This window comes from Sceloporus occidentalis, unplaced genomic scaffold (genome assembly GCF_023333645.1).
Source record: "Sceloporus occidentalis isolate IW3139 unplaced genomic scaffold, rSceOcc1.0.p SCAF_3, whole genome shotgun sequence".
NCBI classification, from domain to species: domain Eukaryota; kingdom Metazoa; phylum Chordata; class Lepidosauria; order Squamata; family Phrynosomatidae; genus Sceloporus; species Sceloporus occidentalis.
This window is the reverse complement of record NW_028316983.1, coordinates 233712189-233735905: the sequence shown is the minus strand read 5'-3', so window position 1 is coordinate 233735905 and position 23717 is coordinate 233712189. Positions and strand designations below refer to the sequence as shown.

The 23717-nt window shown below is 39.8% G+C and overlaps 1 protein-coding gene across 1 annotated transcript in view; it reads left to right on the top strand.

Moving 5' to 3' along the window:
• The window catches only part of FBXO32 (F-box protein 32), a 37802-nt gene extending 14383 nt beyond the window's left edge, over nt 1–23419 (top strand). The window contains exons 3-9 of the mRNA XM_089517912.1: nt 2731–2780; nt 3720–3812; nt 11253–11346; nt 12466–12650; nt 18597–18779; nt 19761–19904; nt 21768–23419. Coding sequence (XP_089374038.1) covers nt 2731–2780; nt 3720–3812; nt 11253–11346; nt 12466–12650; nt 18597–18779; nt 19761–19904; nt 21768–21857 — 839 coding nt within the window. The 3' untranslated portion in view covers nt 21858–23419. The remainder of the gene's footprint in view (nt 1–2730; nt 2781–3719; nt 3813–11252; nt 11347–12465; nt 12651–18596; nt 18780–19760; nt 19905–21767) is intronic.
• Nucleotides 23420–23717: the final 298 nt, after the last annotated feature.

Sequence of the window (23717 nt, the reverse complement as noted above, 5' to 3'; positions counted from 1 at the left end):
ATATTTCCAGTTCCATTTTTTATTTTTTACATTCAAACAAAGTTTTCAATTTCTCTTTCTGCTCCTCCTCCATATGCCTGCATCCTTAGAGTCTGACTTGGATCTCTTGCTTAGGTCTGGTTCTTTAAATGTATACCCTGAAAAGCTCAGGATTGCTTCTGTGTAAAATATTTAGTAAAATAAATTCTTTCAAGGTAATGATCCTTGTATGAACCCCAAAAAGAGAGTGTAGAATAGGAAGTGGGATACTTGAAGAGGCAGACTATGGCAATTCCAGATCAGAATGATGGATCCATATTTAAACTGGTTGGTTAGTTGGTTAGTACAGTAACTTAATTCAGCTTGGTTCCTCCTTAAAACAGTAGGGCTTCAGTCTTGAGAACTCCTTTATATATAGGGTTGCCATAAGTGAGGACCTCCAAACCGGGACAAATGTAGGGCAACATTTTCAAATGTAGGACACATTTTTATAAAAATGGAGGATGCGCAAAAAATTGAGGTTTTTTTAAAAAATGTTAATATAAATGCATGATTTTAGACATGATCAAAATGGAGGACATTTTGGCATTATTCTTAGACAGATGGCAGAAATGTACTTGCCCTCGGGTTCAACTTTACTTCTCAGAAGTGTGTACTTGGGCAAGGGACTGTGGTTTTTCTTCACTGCGCATGAGTTTGTAAAAATCACAGCAAGTTACATTGGCCGTGCCTCAGAGGCTTGTTGATATCAATATCACCATCATCATCATCATCATCATCATCACCACCACCACCACCACTATAATTGTCCAGGAAAGGCAGACTTGTTAGCATTCAAAGCACCATAAATACACAAAAAATGCACTTGCATATATTTAATAATAAAAAATAATGAAAAAATAAATAAAAAACAAGGCAGGGGTTATATATTTGATAATAAAAATTAATGTAATAAAATAAAAAACAAGCAATAATAAAAATTAATGAAATAAAACAAAAACAAGCAATAATAAAAATTAATAAAATAAAACATAAAAAGCAATAATAAAATTAATGAAATAAAACAAAAACAAGCAATAATAAAAATTAATAAAATAAAAAATAAAAAGCAATAATAAAAATTTAAAAAATTAAATAAAATAAGTATTTTATATTTTTAAATATAATTTAAAAACCCCAAAATACCAAGGCAGACCTAATGGCCACTGACTCAGCTTTCCTCCTCCTCCTCCTCCTCCTCCGGCCCAATTCTGCCCTGGCCTTCAGGCACCCTTCCTCCGGCTCCTTCCTCCTCCTCCTCCTCTCCCCCCTCCTCCTCCTTATGATGGCTGGCACGGGAGGAAGGGAACTGGGGCAGGTGCGCGCGTGGACGAAAATAGGGCAGGCGCATGCGCGTGGAGGGAACCGGGGCAGGCGCGCACGGAGGGAAGTGCCACTGGCCCCTGCTGAGGCCTGGGCGGTGCGCAAGCCCGCGCAGTGGTGGCGGCACTTCTGCCGCCGAGGAAGAGGAGGAAGGCGGAGCCGGAGGAGGAGGTGGGTTGGTGCGGCAGCAGCCACATTAGCGGCAGCGGCAATGGCCGGAGCGGGCCCCCAAACCGGGAACAAGGCACGGGTGGGGGCCCAAACCGGACCGGGACCGGGAGGGGCCCCCCGAAACTGTGATTGGCACGGGGGCCACCGGGTTATGACAACCCTATTTATATAGATTTCAACAGGATATAAATACTGTTAGCTTAATCTGTATACCAGGCAGAGTTTAAATTGTGCTACAGCTCAAATTTGGGATGTGTGTTCATGATTAATAATGAACATGGCAAGCATTAATAAAGAAGAGTTCTGAATATGTGCTAAATAGGTTTGAATACTAATCCTGTTTCATCCCCATAAGAAGCAATGCTTGCAAGGCAGATAGACTGGCTTTAAGGCAGGGGCCAGTACTTATCTCTTTCTCCTCCACCTCATTTTTAAAAATACTGTCCACAATTAAAATGGTGGGTCTCGATATCTATGGCCTGGTTTGGACTTAATGCAAAACTGTGGTTTAGTGTTGTATGCATTTGTGCTGAGCCTATGTATTTCCCCCTCTCTTTATCTCTGGTGTGGCCACAGAATGGAGATTGGAAGTTTTTGTTTCTGGGTTGAACTAACAACAATATCCACACCCTACATTATGGTTAATCTTAACTATTGGTTAGTGGAGAATTCAGTATGATAAATTATAGATTGTTTCCCTAAACCATAGTTCAGATTAACTACAGTTTGGATATTTAACTGAACTACAGTTAGTTTAAAATGGTTGTGGTAGCTTCCATTCTCTTTGTGGACTTCTATGAAGGAAGCTTGTGTGCCTGAAACTACCTAGTGTTGTTGTGGTGGAGTCTTTGTGGTGGTTCAGTTCTGATATTTAACCCAAATTTGTAAGATTAATAACCAAAACATAATGGTTTTCTCACCACCTGTTTCTCACCTCTGCTAATATTTGGCAAGTCTGGTCTTCTTAGATCTTGACAGTTGGGAAGATACTGAAATGGCAACACACAATATTCTCAGCTGAACCACATATAATTTCTGATACCATGGTTGCTCTTATAAATGTGAAGAATTTGGAAGCAAACATTTTGGGAGCAAAGTTATGCTCCTGTTGCATAAGACCTGCTACAATCCAGAGAAAACAAACAGAACGAAGCCATTTAGGATGCTCTTAGAATTTATATGATTTTAAATAAGAAAAAATTATTTGTGTTTGAACAGATATTCATCAAGAAAAGTGGATTTATGTGCACAAAGGAAGCACAAAAGAAGTGAGTATCCATTGTTATTTTAAACAGTGCAGTTTTGCCTAAAATACCTTCTGTTTATCCATAGCCAGAATGACTTATAACTGAGCAAAGTCATTCTAATACAATGACTAACACTAATATATATTATTGCAGGTGCTGGCTTTGATTGGTAAATCTCAATTAGCTTGGATTCTACTACTGCTATTCATATTTAATAAGATTGTAAAGGTGTAAGAACTGTTCCATTTCAGACTGCTGACAAGAAACAGCATGCTTAAATTCTTCATATTCTATAATCTCCCTACCTACTTCATAAAGAGACAGTTTTTGATGGGAGTTAGAATATAATGCAGTGCCCCCACTTATATTCTGAAGTGGGATAGTTCCAAGACGGCTATGCCATGTGATTTTGCTGTATAAAATGAATATCCAAATGGTTTTCTGCTGCTATTTTAAAGGTATTTCCTGCCCTGAAAATTTGTGAGAGACCTTTGTGGAGAATTTGAAGGTCAGAGGAAAGGCGAGTGACAAAGGTCTAATCTGCATCGAAGAAATAATGCCGTTTGACACCACTTTAACTACCTTGGCTCAGTGCTATTGATTTCTGGGGTTTATAGTTTTGTGAAACAGTTAGCCCTCTCTGTTCAGGGAGCTCTTGTGCCACAACAGACTACAAATCCCTGGATTCCATAGCATTGAGCCATGATAGTTGAAGCATTGTCAAACTGCATTATTTTTGCAGTGCAGATTAGACCCAAGAGAGGGGCAGAGTCTAGTTGCAGGTGTTTCATTTTGTGGGATCCAAGCCTCTAGTGATCTAAGCAGGGACCCAGTTCCTTTGAAATGCATTAGAATCAAGATTCTCCTGCAGTATTAGCTTCAGGCCATCTGCTCACTTGGTTTTCTTCAGAATCCCTCAAATACAGATAAATCAAATTTTTGTTTTTTCTCATGTTTTAGCGCCATGGCTACTGCACCCTGGGAGAAGCTTTCAATAGACTGGATTTCTCAAATGCCATTCTGGACTCCAGACGGTTCAACTATGTTGTACGGGTGAGTGTAAGAAGTAGTTTACCCCACTAAAGCATTGTAGATGCGGCTCTCAGACAGTCCATGAAGGAGAAGAATGTGAATATACAAAAGTGTCTTCATATTATAGGCAACTACAACCTTTGGCCTCTGTGAGTCCTGCTGTTGGGCTGCAGTTTGGTCAAAAGTGCTAAAAAGTACATTAAAAAATTCAAACCAGAAAAGGGCTTTGGGGGTGGCTGTGTCCTGCAGGGTGGACTTTTCAAACCCACTATGTTGATCCTAGACAAAGGATGGGCAGAAGGTGATTTACAGTAGACCAGCAAAGGTATTTTTACTCCCAGATGTTTAACCAAAAAAAAGTAGACACTCCAAATTGTACTGCTGAAATAAAGACATCTTGCGGTAACGAGGGATGTATTTTGTTTTTGTTTGTTTGTTTGCTTTTTGTTTTGTTTGTTTTTGCAAGGAAGAACTACATGCTCCATTTGTTTTAGTTCCACTTGGATAATCTCAGGTTTCTACAGTGGGATAACTTCACAAAGCCTAAACTCTGTCCTGCCTTGCTTTAAGCTATGATTATAACTTAAACTAGTGAGCTTCATCGGAAGCCAGCTTCATAAACCATGATTTGAAATTGGCTTGTTTCAGCTAGGGGGAGGTAGTAAGCAGCAGGCATAAAGTGGCAGTGTACTTTCATTTAAGGTGCAACATAGTGCATTAGACCTAAATATATGTAGAGTGGTGCAGCGTGTGAAGGTAACTGAAGAGGCACCTTGTGCAAGAGATGAATGAAATGGGTAGCTGTGTTAAAGTGTGTTTGAGAGAAAGAGAGAGGGGGAGGAGGAATGGCTTAAACACGTATTGTTTTCATGTGTAATTAAACATAACAAAATTGCTCTAGGAGAGAGTGGCACAATTCATCAGGTAGGAAGGTTTGGTTTTGATTTGATTTTGACTTTACCTGAGTAATTTCCTAGAGAAATGCTATGCTATATTTGGTGTAAAGATATATCAACAATAAAATAACCTTCTGAGGTTTGTCACAGTATGTAAAATCAATATTTTAAAGGCTTTAAAAGTCAACAACAGGAGCTTATACTGAATACGGAAGGGGAGGGGGACTTACTTTCAAGCAAACCATAGTTGAGATTAAACACAGTTCAGGTGACACAGGCCCTTTCTGGCCAGGCCAAATAAAATGTCCTCCCGTCTTCCCCCCTCCCCCCCCCCCCCATCCTCTTGAGTGTGGAGTCCAGATGATGCACAGCCCGTAGCCTGGTTCTCATGCAAACAGTCTGGACTATATCTAGCCATTCAGCACAGGAACTAGGGTACACCCCCTTTATAAAGTGTTTTAAAATACCTGCCTTTTGCATCTTGAATCCTCCTTTCCAGCGCCAGTTGGCTGTTTGCATGCGCATCTTGCTGTGCCATAGTGGCACATTGCTTTCTCTAAGGTTAGAATGATGTGCCAAGCCATGTGATTGATGCTGTTCTGATCCTTGTTCTGACCGCAGAGTGAGTGATGCATAGCCACAGCAGGCAGCACAGTGGGATGTGAATGTGAATAGATGCCCAGCATCAGAACGGAGGGCCCCAAGTAATGGGGGAGATTGGGGCAGATTTGGAACCTGAATGCTGCTTCTGGTGTATTCTGGCCCATGCAGTCCCCACTCCCCACCACAGTGAGCTGTAGATGATCTTAACTGGAAACAAATGCCTTTAAACACTTTTTTTAGTCTTGCTGAAAGAAGCAGAAGATATGTAAGCCTGCCTCTTGTTAAAGCTCATTCTCTTCATGCAAAAGCAGGGATTCTTAACATGTGGTTGTTTCAAGAACTAGGTACAAAAAAGTTTTTTCTTTGATTTCCTTCCTTTTATTTTAATGTTTGTGTTTTACTAGAGGGGAGGATAGCTTCCATCAGATGCTCAAAGGAGCTTGCAACCCAAAATTCAGTTTAAAACCGCTGTGCTTATACTGCGGTTTAATAAAGCATCTGATCCAGGCCACAGACTAAAGCTTTTAGAGGACAGAAATTTCACTTTAATAAATGTATACATGAGGCTTCAGCGATACATGAAATGATCTTCCAAGGCACATGGCTGAAGAGTTCTCTAGAAAATAAGCAAACTGTGAGCTGTGCAATTGATTGGAATTGAATTCACCCATTCAAACCTTGTTGTAGGCTAGCCCAGAAGTCCCTGCAAAGATTGTTTTCTTACCTATAGGGATTTTTTAATGAACAGGAGCATTCAAAAATACACATTCTTATGTAATCCAAAATTGTAGAGTGTAGAATGTTGCTATTTCATACTCCATAATAGTAATTGGTGCTTAACCTTATGGGCCACTCTAACCTCCTTAAAACCCCTTCAAACTGCTTACAAAACCATTTCCAAACAATGCTGTGAAATAACAGTGGCCACCAAAAAGCAAAATAAGACAACTACTGAATAACAATTAAGTGGCAGAAGAATTCAAGCAAATATAAAAGTAAGATAAGTACAGTGGTACCTCGGGATACGAAATACCCAGGTTACGAAATTTTCAGGATACGAAAAAAAATAATTTAAAAAAAATTTTCCGGGTTAAGAAAGTTTTTTCGGGTTACGAAAAAACTTTTGGTGCTTTTCTGCGCGATTTCACACCAAATCGCGGCTTTTCCCCATTAGCGCCTATGGGGATTCGGCTTGCGAAAGCCTTTCGGGTTACGAAATTGACAGCGGAACGAATTAATTTCGTAACCCGAGGCACCACTGTATATGTGATCTGTGGAATGCCTCTTTGTTCAAGCCATTTTCAACTTTTTTTCATTTTCTCCGTACGGATATTAAAACATGGGGAGGCTGAAACGTTTAAGTACTAATAACTGTTTTTCTCTAACCAGTTCTCTGTTTCCTGGAGCCTCAGAAATGGTGTGTTACGCTAGCTATAAGTTCAGAACTCTCTAATTCAAATTGGCTGGTGGTTTGGCCAAGAGAAAAATATGTTCCCTCCAGCCATTATAGCTCAAATAAGAACACGATGTTTTAAATAAATTGATCCTATCGGCCAAGTCCCTGGAGCGTAATAGCTCACATCGTAAAATACCACATAAACAGTTGAGGAGCCAGCATTTGCTTCTGAAAGGCTCCAGCTATAGAATGAAATTATCTTCTTGGAGTCTGTCTCTTCCAAGAGAGCAGAAAAACCAGCGAAACAACCAAACAAGGGTGTGTGTGTGTGTGTGTGTGTGTGTGTGTGTGTGTGTGTTTCAGTCAGATTGTGCCATGTCCATAGCCAAAACTGCTGGCTTCAGCAGTTATGGAAGAGTTGTAATCAATGGTGTGATGTAAATTTTGAAGTGTAGGATTTCATCATGACAGTCCCTATAGCTGCATGTCCATGGAGAGAGAGGCAGCTGTGTTGATTTATACACATGCACGCTTCCAAGTTTTCAAAAAAAGACAGTTGAAATTCATGAAGGTTTGATAATTAGGAAGCAGCTACAGGTTGAGTCTCACTTATCTGAAATGCTGGGGACCAGAAGTGTTCTGGATTTCAAGTTTTTTGTTTTGATTTTTGTTTTGATTTTTGTTTTATTTTGGAATACAGTGAGCCCTTGATATCTTCTGGGGTTTGGTCCCAGAAGCCCCATGGATACCAAAATCCGTGGAGGCTCAAGTCCCATTAAATACTGTACAATGGTGTAAAATTGTGTCCCTTATATAAAATGGCAAAATCAAGGTTTGCTTTTTGGAATTTATAAATTTTAAAAATATTTTCAACCTGTGGATGCTTGAATCCATGGATCAAAAAAATCCATGGATAGGGAGGGCTGACTGTACCTGTATTTGCATATATGTACATAATGAGATACCATGGACAAAATTCATTTATGTTTTCATATGCACCTTATGCCCTTAGTTTGAAGGTAATTTGATATAATATTTTTAATAATTTTGTGCATACAACAAAGTTTATGTCCATTGAACTGCATTTTTCATAACCTCTGCACATGGACAAGGTTTTATTAATTCCTTGAAATGATGAAGCCAGTTAACTTGTATAGGACTGCTTTTTGAACACAAGCCTGAGCAGAGTCTTTCTTTCCCTCCCCCACTCTTGCTCAGTTGTCCAAATTTAAGACAGCTTCACTCATAATCTGAGGTGTTCTGTATAGGGGGATGACAGTGACACATGCCTTGCTCTAAAGGAATTTGCCATGTGATACACCCTTAGCAGTGTTTTGCAACAGATCACTTGCTCTCACAGTGGCCACATAAGACAGAATGGATGTATTAATTTCCCTGGGGAAATCCAAAGACACTGATTCCTGGGGAATTGTGTTACAGCACATAGGGCCAATAGAGCAGGACAAGCTGTAAACAATAAAATTACTAGTAAAGTTTCAAGCAGCAGTAGATGGAAAATAAAAAAAAATGAGCCCTTTTTAAAAGCCTTTGCCCAATGTCAACAACCATCATATTTTATGTACTATGTGAGATTATCTTGGAAAAGCATTACAAATACTCGATGCCAAAACTGAAAGTGCAGTTCCTTCTGTGCTACTTGCCTAACTTCTGATGGCTGGGCACCTGGGGATGGACAGTCAAATGATCATAGAAACAAGGCCTGATCATCTTTCAGACACTCCAATTTAACACACGGATGGAAAACGTGTGGCATACCCTCCAACTGTCCCAAATTGCTAGGGACAGTCTCAATTAATCTTGTCATCCTGCTTTTTCAATAGCTTTTTAAATGGCATGGTTTCTCTCTCCTCCTGCCCCACTTTCCCCCTTCTTCCTCTGCTTACTTCATTTGCTGATGAATGAGTTCAAAATTCAGTAGTAGTTTGCATTCAATTCAACAGGTGAAGAAGAAAGGGGAGAAACCTGCCTTTCCCTGTAGACTCAGGCAAAAGCAAATTGATGCAGTCTGCCCTAGCTTGTCATCTTCATCAGTAACTTTTCCTGTCTTAAACACACTCTGATATTGCTTGGTCACATATGTCCCAGTTTTCATCTTTGAAATTTTAGAAGGTATGCTGTGGCCATCCTTATATTGTTGAATTGCAACTCTGAGCATTCCTCACAAGTGGACATGGTGGTTTGGACATCCAAGGCATTGTAGTTCAACATTACTGGAGAGCCATACCATTCTCACTCCATACAACCCTAAGGACTAGAAGCTTAATTTAAAAACACAAATGCTTAGAGCAGACTTAGATGATGAGCAGCCTGCAGGGCACATGCACCTAGTCTTTGCAGATGGTTTATTGTTGTTGTGTACTTGCAAGTCATTTTCAATTTATGGTGACCCCAAGGCCAAATTTGTTCAGAAGTGGTTTGCCTTTGCCTTCCTTTGAGGCTGAGAGAGTGTGACTTGTCCACAGTCATCCAATAGATTTCCATAGCTGAGCATGGGTTCAAATCCTGCTCTCCAAAGTCATAGTCCAGTGCTCAGACCTCTACACCATGCTGGCTCTGGCTCCCACCTCAACATTAGGAAGAACTTTTGACCATGTTGGACAATGAAATACACTGCCTCTGATTGTGGTTGAGTTTCCTTCTTTGGAGGTTTTTAAACAGAGGCTGGATGACCATCTTGTCAGAGTTGCTTTGATAGTATTCCTGCATGGCAGGGGGTTGGAATGGATGACCTTTGTGGTTTCTTTCAACTCTAGGGATTCTGTGATGGTACCACTTTGGATATGCATGTGTGCAGTTTGGGAATAGACAGCTAAATTTATCCTTGTACCATAATTTTCTTGCATGCATATTCTTTGTTAGTACCTGCGTTGTGCATGTATTTTACTTTATAATTCACTTCCCTGAAATGGTGAGTCATAGGAATAAAGCTGATTATCCGGTGTTAGACAACTTAGCCAATTAGTCGTGACTCTTTTTCCATCCTCCTCATTTGATGCCCGTCATGTGGCCAGGCAAGGTATTAATAGAACTGCCCGCCCAGGAGAGCCATCTGTTGGCATTCAAGGTTGGCCGGAAAGATAAACAGGAGAGTGGATCAGTCACCCTCGGCCACTTTGCTGCCTGGAGCTGATAGTCACACGGCACTGACAGCACTGAGTAAAATGGACAAGTGGCTGGAAAGAGAGGGAAAACATTCCTCTCTCATATTTCATCCTCTTCCTCCTTATCCCATGTGCTCTGGGTTTATGGAAAGGTGATGATAACACTAAATAAACCCTTGTCATAGATTCTAGTGGAGCAAAGCAATTCAGCCCATGACTTAGCATACTCTTTTTGTCATTTTAATAGAAGGTGGAAACCAGCTCTGGGGAGTGGGGTGAGGGTTACTGCTTCCCAAAACAATAATTCTGCCCATCCATGAAACTTTCCTTAAGTTCCCAAATTCCAAAAGGTGAGAGTTTGAAAATTATTCACACCTTGGACTCTTACATTGGATGCATTCGCATTCCCTCTGTCACTTTGTCTTCCCCCTTCTTTGAATGCTTCAACTTGCATTTCGAAATGCTCAGCTGAAGTTTTAAGTTACTGTGATGCTAGAAATTTTGAGTTTTGGGACTACGACTCTGGAGATCAGGGTTCAATTCCTGGCTCTGCCATGAAACCCACTGGGTGACCTTAAGCAAGTCACACTCACCCAGCCTCAGAGGATGACAATGGCAAACCCCCTCTGAAGAAACTTGTCTAAAAAACTTGTAATACTTTAGGGTAGCCATAAGTCAGATAAGACTTGAAGGCACACAACAACAACAACTACACCCCTGGAGGAAACCTTTTTCTCATTGAGGCTGGTGATTCTTGGTCAAAACTTGTCCAAGTTCTCCATTGAATCTGTGACAGAGAGTAAGACAGATAGCAGAAGCAAATATTAGGGAGCGGTTCGGTGTAGTGTGTCCTGAAGACTTTTAGAATATGCATAGTTATATCTAATCCACAAATAGTACCTGGGGCCATGCTACCTGGGGCTATTTTTTGCAGTCTGTAACCTCCTGTTCAGCTGATTTCCCCCAATATATATTTTTGGAACATACACCTAGCAGCCTTCAATTCCCAAAATTCCATAGCATTGAGCCATGGCCGTTAAAGTGGTATCAAACTGCACAAATTCTGCAATGTAGATGCAGCCTAAGGACACTATTCTCTCTAATGATTTTTCAGGGGGTGTTTGACTCTTCTGTGTGGTCAGGTTTCTTTTCATGTATTGCAAAGCTACTTAGATGGCCCCAATTTATTTTTCTTTGCTGTCAGTTTTAATGACTTGGCTTAGTAATTAAATCAATGAGAAGAGACACACAGATTGCAATCACTTAAGCTCTTGCATCTGTCTTTCCTGCTCCTTTCTCACTGCATCCTCCTTTTTTAAAAAAAAGTCAAGCCAGCAACAAACAAATTTCTGAACGGTTTTACTGTCTGTCATATGACTAGAAAGCCAAGATTAGAAAGGTGTCTTTGTACTCTGAAAGGCTAAAGTCTTATTTTTATCCACAGCTGCTGGAGCTGATAGCAAAGTCCCAGCTAACATCACTGAGTGGAATTGCCCAGAAAAACTTCATGAATATCTTGGAAAAAGTAGTACAGAAAGGTAAAAGCAAAGATGTACGCTGTGGGTTTATGAGCAAGCATGCTTACTCAGAAATATATCTCATTGGTGTCATGGCTGCAGTTCGTATTTATGCTTTCTTAGGGTAAGTCCCATTGAACTCAATATTACAAAGTCTGTGTAAACAGGCAACAAGCATTAGGCCAAGGAGATCTAAATGAAAGGGAGAAATAGGGTTGCAAGTTTAATGTGTTATTGCAGCTTCACTGTGGGAAATGATATGAGTTATATCATTCATGAATTCAAGGCAACCCTTTATGCTTTGGTTGGCTACCTTGAGTGATTTGGGATGATTGAAAAACTATGGCATAATTCCAACTGAGTTGGAACATGTGATTTTATTAAACTGAAACTGAACATAACATCACAGATTACGTTTTTAATATATACTATAAATCCTAATTGAGGCTAACTCTAGCAACATTCTCTCTTATTCATACCCTAACTAAGGCCCAATACAGATGGGCAAAAGCGCCGTCATACATCCATACACGCCCAGCCCTTCTAGCAGAGCCCATGCGCCATCTTGCTGGAGCCCTACCCATACCCATTCTAGGCGGCTTCTTTTTAGGGTGCATGTTGGTGCCACGCTGTGGAGTTGGTGCAGCATTGATGAGGGGCAAAAATGGGCATGATGAAGCCGCCCGTCTGTATCTTACTCTAACCCTGATTCTAACTGTCTTCTTCATCTGGCCCTGACTAACACTCCTAACTTCTCAAACATCTAAACCCCACTAACTAATTCCTAATCTTTCATCTCCAACCAACTGTTCTACACTTGGCTTTTTAAAATCCCCTCAGATCACTCTCCTAACATTCCATTCTTTCATTTCCTCCTGAAAGTTCCTTACCTTATTGTATATGTTATACCTTACATGCACAACCATATTATCTTAATTTATCTAACATATGCAACAACATTTCCGCACTATTGCCAAAAAAAAGCCCCATAACATCACAGACTCCACTCTTCACTGCCCATCCATTCAGTGGGTGCTGATAATAGGACATACAGTAGATTTATTTAGTGTTTGCCTTGGCTTATTTTGGTTTTTGCTTCTGTTTAATGTTTACTTTGCTCTTGCTTTTTCCCATACAAAGTTCTGGAGGATCAGCAGAACATCAGACTAATAAGAGAGCTGCTGCAAACTCTTTATATGTCGCTTTGCACCCTGGTCCAAAGTGTTGGCAAGTCTGTTCTGGTTGGGAATATCAACATGTGGGTCCACAGAATGGAGACAATTCTGCACTGGCAGCAACAGTTGAACAACATCCAAATCACCCGGGTAAGTGAGAATACTGGCTTTTGACACAGCAGTTGAAAACAAACTGATCCCTCTACTCTGAAGCTTTACGACACATTCCCAGCTTGATAAATTGGATCCTTCATAGACATTCCCTGACAAAACATTCAGAAAACACATTGAGAAAGACAGAACAAGAGTTGTTTGAAACAGAATTCGGAGGAATTAAACCCATGGGCTCTTGTTGACAAGATCTGTCTGCTTAAGCAGGTTGTTTCTGTGCATTGCACTAATGGTTCAGCAACTGAAGGTGCAGATCAGCAGTGCAGGAAATAAAGGCCCCTTCACTTTTCAAGAAGTAAATTGCTAGAAGATCTAAGCATTAAAGGAGCAGCTGGCCTGCATCTCTGGCCCTGCCTTTGAGATTGTATTGGCAACCCTACCTTCCAAAGGCTACACATGACAACTGAGCAGAAGTATACCTCTAAAGGAGCAGGAACTTCATTTGTGCCCACATGTATGATCTGGTTCTTGTGTTCTTGTGTCCCAACCTATTCACTTTATTAGGACTACACAAGAATAAATGAGTTTCATTTCATTTATTTTAAAATAATAGCATTTTAAAATGATAGCAATTCACTTCTCATATCTGTCCCTTCAAACAGTAATATTTTGTATTAAAGTATTATTAAATAGTAAAATACCTAGGTTTTACAGTCCTTGCTGAGATTTCTGCCTGGAGCAATTCAAGGGTGAGTGATGAGACATTAAAATTGTCAGAACAGAGTTATATCAGTCATCTACTCCAACCCACAGCAGGAAATCTAGAAATGCAGTGTGTACCCCCCACCCCACCCCTGAGCATTTTTCCCTTTTGGCCCTCCAGATGTTTTGGTCTTTTATTTTCTGACATCCCAGCCAACATGGCCAATGGTCAGGAATTCTGGGAGTTGAGGTCCAAAATATCTGAAGGGCCAAAGATTGAGAACAAATGTCCTGGAGTATCACTGTCCACAAGGAATTAATTTCTGGGCACACGCGTCCTCTCTGGAGTGTCATGATGCTGTTGATTTAAAAGATCATTGTGAGCACCTGTCACCAATAAATGGAAGATGTCATGGAAACAGCTACAAGGATCCTTGGAGCAGTTTTGCCTTAAAGTAAACATGATGTCTGAGAGCACCTTCAGCTATCACCATTAAAGGAGGATTTTTGCCAGACATTTCTGAAAGAAAAAATGTTGAAGGGAGAGGAAGAGCGATGTGAACAGTATTGCAAGCACATGGACATGTACAGTAAACAGAATAACAAGAGTACAGTATTTATGCTTCTGCCAGTGCAGAATAGGTGAATAATTTTTTGGAACAGCCAGGATTTGAAAAGATAATTTAGAGGTGGGGAAGAAGGTTTGCCAAGAAAGTGACTCTTTATGTAAAAACTAAGAATCTTTTCTGGGCAATGAAAACGAATGTACTTGCTTTTCCAAATTGTCCGGAGTTGTTTCTCCTAAAAAAGCAATGTTTGCAAAACACTGGGAAGCAAAAGTATCTCATTCCAGGAAGAACAGCCTTTTGGCTCATTCAGCACCGTACATCCTGGAGCTATACTAAATCAGAACATTTAACTCTGTTGACCTAAGTAAAATTGAAGTACTCCTTTTAAAATATTATAGATACAATTAAATATTTGACTGACAGATGCTGTATGTACATCCAGGGCTCAGCTTGCATTGATTTTGACTAGCCCAAATTAAAATTTTGTCCCAATGCCAAATTGTCTTCTATCATAATTTTTCTCCAAACCCTTTCTGCTATGCCTTTGTATAACTGAAAACTCTCTTCCTACCCACTCGCGCACACATGCATGCACACACACATACAAAACCAGAATTCAATTAATATATATTCTCAAATACTTATTAATTCCTATCAGTTGAAGTAATCTCATATTTACCGATATGCCATGTGATTACTGCATTACTGGAGTGATGCTGTGTAACTACTGTCCAGCATTTATGAATCAAGGACAGTGGTTGAAACACTGTAACTCCAAGAACTCCTTACCCAGCAAGGTCACTGGTTATGCTGGGGGAGGTATTCTGGGAGTGCCTCCAAATAAATACATTCTTGAACATTAAAGTGCCAGTGAGACAACCACTTTCTCTGAAATGTAAGCGTGGCGGGTTTTGTTTGTTTTAATCTATGGGAAGAATCCATTTTGTAAGGCAAAGATCAAGTAACTCCCAACCTGGTAGCCAAGGTAGTACAGTGGGCCCTTGGTATCTCCTGAGGTTTGGTTCCAGGATGCCCTCTGGATACCAAAAACTGTGGATGCTCAGGTTTCATTAAATACAGTGGCATAGCAAAATGGTATCCCATATATAAAATTTCAAAATCAAGGTTTGTTTTTTGGAATTCATATATTTTTTAATATTTTCTAGCCATGGATGTTGGGTCCTTGGATAAAAAAATTCCATGGATATGGAGGGCCAAATGTATAACCTAAGCCTCTCTCTGTGGGCCATATAAAGCTGCCTCCCCTCCCCTCCCCATCCCACCCACCCAGTGTGGAGTTCAGACAGCAGAGGGCCCAATCTCTGCACCTGGTCCAAACAGTCCGGACGATGTCCAGCTTGTTCAGAACCAAACCTGGGGTATGCCCTCCCTTGTAATGGATTAGTTGTTCACTCGCTGGTTGTTCCAGATATTCCCAGAACAACTAGTGAGTAAAGAACTAATCCATTACAACGGCATACCCGGGGTTTGGCTCTGAATGAGCTGGATGTCATTTGGACTGTTCATACCAGACTTGGAGATTTGGAGAACATCTGGAGCCCTCCATTCTAATACTGGACGGTTGTTTAAAACACATCCCACTGTGCTGCCTGGTACAGCCACTGCTGCCATACATCGCTCACTCTGGGGACAGAACAAGATGCCTAGCCATGTGATTGAATCTGGGCACCTCATTTTGACCTCAGTGTAAAAGAGTTGCCACTGCTGCAGCACCAAGTGTCAGACTGGGAGGTTGTAGGTAACAAGGAGAAGTCGGAGCAGCTTTGGAACCAAAATACTCTGGGCTGCTCCTGGAGTATCCTGGTCCGTGCTGACACTACCCCAGACACAGTTTTACTTTCTTAAAGAGAACCAAGAATATAAAAGGCCCGTGAAGATTCCACGCTGACATGCTAGGATTCCCTCCAGGATTTGCTGATAGCATTTTGGGAAGAATCAGCACATTTCCTTGAACAGAAGTCTTAACAAATGGCATGTGCACTTAACATGAGGAAAGTAGTGGCAAGAAGGATTCCCTGTTCATTTTACTATGTGCAATAAGGATGAAACTGCCAAGGCTTGCATCACACTGGGCCCTCATGAATTAGAGAACAGGAATACGTAAGCAACATGCAAGGTTCTAATTAATTTTGCTGTGAGCAGGATCCAAATTCTTCTACTGAGGAAGAAATTGGCTTCTGTTTGGCACAGACTTAGATCATGGATTTAGGCTGAATAGCCCTTCCCTGTTCCCAGGGAATATGGAAACTGTGCTTCTGTGAGAGCAGTGAAGAATTCCTTTACAGTGGTCAGAAGCTAATAAGATTGTTTCACTAGGGAAACTACACTAGTGTTGGTGGAAGTAATGAGGAAAGGTTTAGTTAGTTAATAAATTAATTACTAACCTATCATTCTCCTGGTCTAGGACGCAAGGTAGCTTAAAACTAATTAAAACAAAGCACAGCTAACATTTGTTGTTGTTGTTGTTTCTGTTGTTGTTGTTGTTGTTGTGTGCCTCCAAGTCAGTTTTGACTTATGGCGACCCTAAAGTGAAACTATCATAGGGTTTTCTGAGCAAGCTTTGGGTTTGCCATTGCCATCCTCTGAGGCTGAGAGAGTGTGACTTGCCCAAGGTCACCCAGTGGGATTTTTATGCTCAAGTGAGGAATCGAACCCTGATCTCCACAGTCGTAATCTGACATTCAAACTACTACACCACGCTGGCTCTCATTTAATTATGCAAAGGTTTTTTTTAAAACTAATTCTATAAAAAGCACATAATTAAATCATCCTTAAAATGCCATAAAAAGATAAAAGTGCAACATACCCCCTTAAAACGCCCTTCTGCCACAAGAGTTAAGAGCCAAAGGCATGGCTAAGTAAGTCTTTGCCTGCCAGTGGAAAGAAAGCAGAGATAGGGCCATCCAAACCTCCCATGGGAATGAGAGCCACAGCCTGGGACTTTCCCCATCATTCTCCTGTATGCTTTCAGAATGAAACCTGGAGAGCTGGAGAAACTGCTGATGGAAACTTTTGAGTGATGTGGAAAGATACCTTAGGCTGCATTTGCACTGCAGAATTAATGCAGTTTGACATCGCTTTAACTGCCTTGACTCAATGCTATGGAATTCTGGGATTTGTATTTTTGTGAGATATTTAACCTTTTCTTTCTCTGCTGCCCCCACCAAACTACAAATCCCAGAATTCCATAGCATTGAGCCATAGCAATTAAAGCATTGTCGATTTGCATTATTTCTGCAGTGCAGATGTAGCCTTAGTGGTTGCTGTTTATCTTTTGTTATTTTTTTTTTTTTTTAGAATACAACCAATTCTATCAGAAGGTGGCTTTATTCCTTCCAGCCAAGAGCAAGGATATTTGACATGGACATGGGTAATTTCTCATGCAACTATTAAGGCTTACAATGATGCATTGCATATGCAGAGTGTTGGGTTTATACCAGAGTTTGGAAAAGTTACTTTCCTACATTACCAGTGCCCAATGGCCATGTTGGCTGGGGGATTCTGGAAACTGGCTTCAATAAAGTTACCTTTCCAGTCTCTTGCTTTGACATGGATGAAGGTGAAACAAATCTATACTCTGAGCAGATAGCCGAGAGAATAAAATAGGTATATTCTGTAACCATTTGGTTTACTGTATATTTGAAATGCTTCTGTCTTGATGAGTCAGCCAGTCAGTGTTTAAAATTGGAAAGCAGTCTAGACTAGTGCTTCTTAACTGTTTGACATGGAAGACCTGCAGGCCTTCCCCCACCCCTGCAATATGCCATGAACCAACACCATATTTTTGCCCATTGGCTACAACCGTTTTGTTTCTTTACTGGAAACTTGCCACAGAGCAGCAGCCAATGGCTCACAGAGCAGCACCAGTCAATGGACCATCATTTGGAGTAGCATTAGTCTCTAGAGCATGAATGGGAATCATCTGGTCTTCCAGAGGTGTTTTGGACTATAGCTCTCAGCATTCCTTGCCATTAGCTAGGCTACTAAGGCTGTTGGGAATTGCAGTCCAACAACATGTGGAGGGGCTCGTTATTCCCATCCCTGCTCTAGAGGCTAAGGGGTTGGGCATCTGGTTTAAAAAGATTTGGTCAAGTTGCCTTTACAAATGTTGTCAAATAATTTTTGAAAGCATTAAAAAACCCACAAAGGTTTCTACCTTGCTGTGCTTCCTTACCAAACATCTTCAGGGTAGTTTATATAGCTTTTTAGAAATGCACACACACAACTATAACAAGTTAGCAATGAAGTTATCATCAGACTTGATAGTTAGACTAATTGTTTTTTTAAAAAACCTGTTCCATTTAATTATTTCTGCACTTCTTTTTGAACAAAATTTATAAATAAGCTAACAAAAATGTATAAATAAATGTGAAGACACGCCTTTAGAATTTTTCTTAAATGGTTATTTTATTAGCATACTATTTTTATTCACCCATCAAGAGGTCATGATGATCTCCATAGCCACAACTCCCAGAGTTCATGATGACCCATATAGTCATTACCCTGCCCCATTTTTATACTGTATTTACTATTTAACAATCATTCCTGCCTGAGCTTCTTTCAATAGACAAACCTGACTGTTCTCCTTGAAGTACAAAGCTACCCCTTGATCAATATTTTTTTAAAAGTGGCATAACATCATTTGTGTCATCTATTGTCATCATAACTGTTGATTTGCTCTTTTTCCCCCCAGCCTGCCTTTAAAGGGTTGACATTCACAGACCTGCCTTTATGTTTACAATTAAATATCATGCAACGGCTGACAGATGGAAGAGACATTGTGAACCTTGGTCAAGTGGCTCCAAGTCTTCAGGTGCTCAGTGAGGACAGGCTACTTTGGAAAAAACTTTGCCACTATCACTTCACAGACAGACAGGTAATGGGCAGTAGGACATGAAACTATCAAAGTACCAAGTGAATAGAGTTACTAAATGGAGGCCCAGATCTTGTTTAGCTTTCATCAATCCATTACAACATCCAGATTAGTCTTGAATCATGAAAGTTACTTGGCAAAGCATCTGGAGACAGAACACTAATTATCTAGCAAGTCTCAAGAGTACATTTGAAATAACTTATAAGCCCTCTGGCTTAGATTCAGTTAATGAATGTGGATAGTTGCTACTGCCAAAGAGCCAAGCAGCTATTCAGTTTTAAAAGTGAATTGCCTCTTTACTATAGTGTTAGTCTCAAAGGTGCTACAGATCCCTTTGCATATTACTTCTTAAGTAGTTAGAATAGGTGCAAAATCCTAAATAGTACATAAGGAATTTTTTAAAAAAGAATCTCATTGAAAGGTCCAACTGCACAAATTGTTTTCTCCAGTACTGCATATTTCCCGGTTTCAGAAATCCCACTGGATAAGGCTATACACTGAAGGCCCTGATGAATAGTTATATGACATTTGAAAATGCACAACCAAATGGGAAACATTCTGTTGGTTAGTCCTAACTAGAATAGACCCATTGAATCAGCTGGTGAATGGTGAATAAACACATAGGTAATCCTAGTTAATTCAATGATTCTGTTCTAGTTGAGATTAACAATAAGATTTAGGCCCCTGTGAATCCTGTTGATGTCATGCATTTGTGAAACTGTGCAACCATGAACTGAATACATCTGTTACACAGTGGCCAAGAAGTACAACTACACGTATACGGGAATTTACACAGGTGTGTGACATCAACAGGATTCTGGACTGGTTTTGTCTGTTTGTTTGTTTTAAACAGATTAGGTCACTTGTTCTCTCTGAGAAGCCTATAATTTTGTGTACCCATTTTCATTGTTTTGTGGCTTGTACTCTTTGAATACTGAACTGATTTTCCAAATCTGTAACTCTGTGGTGTCTTTTATACTTTAGATACGCAAACGGCTCATTTTGTCAGACAAAGGGCATTTAGATTGGAAGAAGATGTACTTCAAGCTCGTGAAATGCTACCCAAGGAAGGAGCAGTATGGAGATACCTTGCAGCTCTGCAGACATTGCCATATTCTGTCTTGGAAGGTAGGTGACCAGCCCCAAATCTACTGAAGTGCACCCTTGATTGCAACAAGCAGGTATCTTCTTAGGGTCAGGAATATAGTGCCTTGGTGTGAGGGAAGGAAGCAGGGACAGCCATTAGCAACTGGTTGCTTCCTTGAGAGTGGGGCAATGAAAGTTTTAGTATAAATTGTAAAGAGACTATTTAGGAAGCTGAGCTTTTTTCCAATAGAACCAGTCTGCAGTCTTGGGTATTCTTTCCCATTCCCTTTTCTGCTCAAGACCTTGATGATGGCTTCTCTGAAATAATAGTATTTTAATTACTGTAGTGATAAGGAACTCATATTGGATTGAAATATGAATGCAGCAACAAATAAAAAATAGTGAGAATCCATTTGGTACAGTATATTGGAGGGCAGTATTGGGATTGGAACCAAAGAAATCTATAAGTTTTTGCTTAGCCATGAAGCTGTCTGGTTAGTTTGGGCACCTTACTGTGTCTCATCCAAATCCCCTTCACAGGGTTGTGAAAATGAAATGGTAAAATAATCCCCATGTATGCCACTTTGAATCCCTTTGACTGAATATATATGATGCAACAGAAGGAAGTGCTAGTAATTTTCCAAGTATCTGTAAAAAGAGAACAAATATTCCTGCACCAAGTAATCACTTGGATATGTAATACTCCAAACAATAAGAAATATACTCATCCTTCCATATTTGCGGCTTTGACTTTTGCAACTTTGATTATTCACGGATTTTATTAATATGTTTTCTCTAGGAATATCTAGATCCTCCAGCGCAACTCTGTGGTCAACTTAAACCAAAAGCCGCACTGAAGGACCTAGAGATTCCTAGAGAGAACATTCCACTAGGCATTGGTAGCTCCTCCAGCGCAATTCCATGGTCAGTGTCTGGCAGATGTTGACCAAAGAGTTGCACTGGAGGACCTAGAGATACCTAGAGAGGTGTTCTTTCAGGTAAAAACACTGTTTTTTTATCTGAGGTTTTTCCACATTCACAGGGGTCCTGTGCCCCTAACCCCAGCGAATTTGAAAGGATGAATGTACAGTCTTTCCTCATACTTTCAAAGTATTTTTCCAGGCACTGAACAGAGGTGTGACGCCTGCTTGTTTTTTTCAAAGAGGATGGCCTGCAATTCTGAAGGCTTTGTTTTGTGCATCTTATATATCTGGGGGCTAATGTTCATCAGGCATACATTAGAATCATAGTATCTTAAAAATGGAAGGGCTACCTAGTCTGGTCCCCTGCTATGCAGGAATACACAACTAAGGCACTCCCGAGAGATCCAATCTCTGTTTAAAGACCTCAAAAGATGTAGAGTCCATCACCGTCCAAGGCTGTCTGTTCCATTGTCAGACTGTTGTTACAGTAAATAAGTTCTTCCTAATATTTAGGTGGAAGTTCTTTTCTTCTGATTGTAGTCCATTGGTAATTTGAAACCAACCCATAGATATGTTACATTTCTATGTGTACACCAAGATGATTGTGAATTACATGTGTGTTAATGCAACAAACATGTATTATACAGCCACATGGATGACCTATTAGTAGCCTTTGGCAAACCTAGGCTTGTTGTTTTATAAGGCTTGAAACCAATGTGACATGTCAACCTGAAAGGTCCTTTGCATTTTCTAAAATGTCCATGTTTACTTTTAGAATGCCTAGGAACGATGCTGAATGTATGCTATCCAATTTAAAGACATTGACGATATGAGTGGATTGGTTATACTTTGGGGAGTTACCTCCAACTATGATAGAATCATTTCTATTTCTGCCAATCACACCCATATGGCATAACTGAACTATTTAGAAATACAGTATGAATGCCAACTTTTGAAAATTGGAATGTTCTTGTTTTTTTAGGGTACTGATCATCCATGTACAGCTAACAATCCAGAGAGCTGCTCAACCTCTCTTTCACCCCAGGACTTTATCAACTTGTTTAGATTTTGAACTTCCCTAAGTGATTTCATCGTACAACTTGGTTTTTTGATGGGACACTTTATACTGCCGAGCAGACATGTTCAACCTGTATATAGTATGTAAATATTACCGTTTGGTGTTCTTGAGTCAAGAAGACAAGAGGATTTCAGGAGGCAAAGGGAGTCATCCTTCTATAGCAATGAACTCTTTAATTGGACTGATCAATGTAAAGGTAGTCCTTTGTAAACACAATGCTTTGTAAGAATTGAAGTGCAAGTTATAGGCTAGGAGAATTTCAGTACTACTTAGGAAATTTAGATGAAAGTGGTTCTTTGTTTCTCAGGATTCAAAGCCTGAAGAATTAAACACTATGATTAGGCTACAACGGTCAAACTACTCCCTTTTGTTTACAAAAGATATTTATATCTAAGATGATTTTTAAAAAATGATAGTTAGGAGCGATCCCTTTACCCTTTTCTTAAAAAATATACACACCACACCATTTTCTACCTCTGAAAACCTTTCCAACCAACCCAAGATGCAATGTGAGGTATTTGTACTTTATATAAGGAGATTTGAAAGAAAAATGTTGATGGTGATAGTAAGCATAGTATGTTGATGGTGATAGTAAGCATTCCTTTGTGTTATTATTTAAGTTCTAGTGTAATCTGCATACTTTGGGACAATAGCTGAATAATTTGAGTTCTAAGAAAGAAAGAAAATCTTGCAAATGGTTGGCCTTTTTTATGGCTATTAAGAACGTTAAATGCATAGGAAAATTGGTGGTGGAGGTTTTGCTTGCTAGACCATAACACATCAGTCTTACACACCTTCTACGGGCAGCCCATTCAATATACTGTTTGCAAGACCTTTTTCAATAGGAGATTGGCTGTGTATATATTATATATACAGTATATATACTCTGTACACTGTGTGTGTGTATGTGTGTTGCTGTGAGAGTGGCCAGGGCCTTGCTTTGCAAAGAAAAACAATGTCTTTTTGAAGCTCCTATTAAATACAACTCTCGCACGCATATATACACAACTCTGTAGAGCTTAACTGGGGAAGGTCCACCTCTGGAGGGAATGTATGGTTAGCACCAGTGACTTGTCCCTCCCTTCCTCAGAGTAATTTTGCAACTGTGATATCACCTACATGCAAAAATACAAGATCTATTACAAATTATGGACTCTTCAGTTCTTTACAGATTGCAAAATCAAGTTCACAGTGTGCTGTAGAGCCTGCTAGGATGCAGAGCATCATGTTTCATTACATCTGCCTTCATCCTTATTTTGCCAGTGACAAGAACATCAGTATGTTGGATCCAGATTCCTGAAATGCAGAGGAAAAGCTGCCAGCTAATCATGAAAGCCACTGAATTCTTTATTCATTTCTGTAAATGGAGAGGCTGTATGCACACCAAAAGAATTACTGGTTATTGAATGTCAGTGAAGTGAACAAGGAAAGAAAACAAGGAGTGAACAAGAACATTCATTTATGTCAGAAGCACTTAAGCATATCCATTTATGCTCAGTCAAAATGTTTGCAGAGAATTAGAAAAGTGAAATATTCAAAAATTGTTATCAACCTGAAAAGGAATTTTTGCAGGTTTTGTCGCAGGCTATATATATATATATATCCTGCAACAAAATCTGCAAAATGTCCCTTGCAGGTTGATAACAATTTTTGAATATTTCACTTTTTAAATATTATATGTTCTGATTTCTGTGGAATTAGTATTATTATTATTATACCTATGATTTAACTTGAGATTTCTAGACCCAAGTTATCTTTTGGATTTGCCAGGTTGTTAATACTTTTGTTAAAGTATTAATACTTTCGTTAAAATACGTTTTTATTTACATTTGTTATTGGGTGCATTTAAAATGT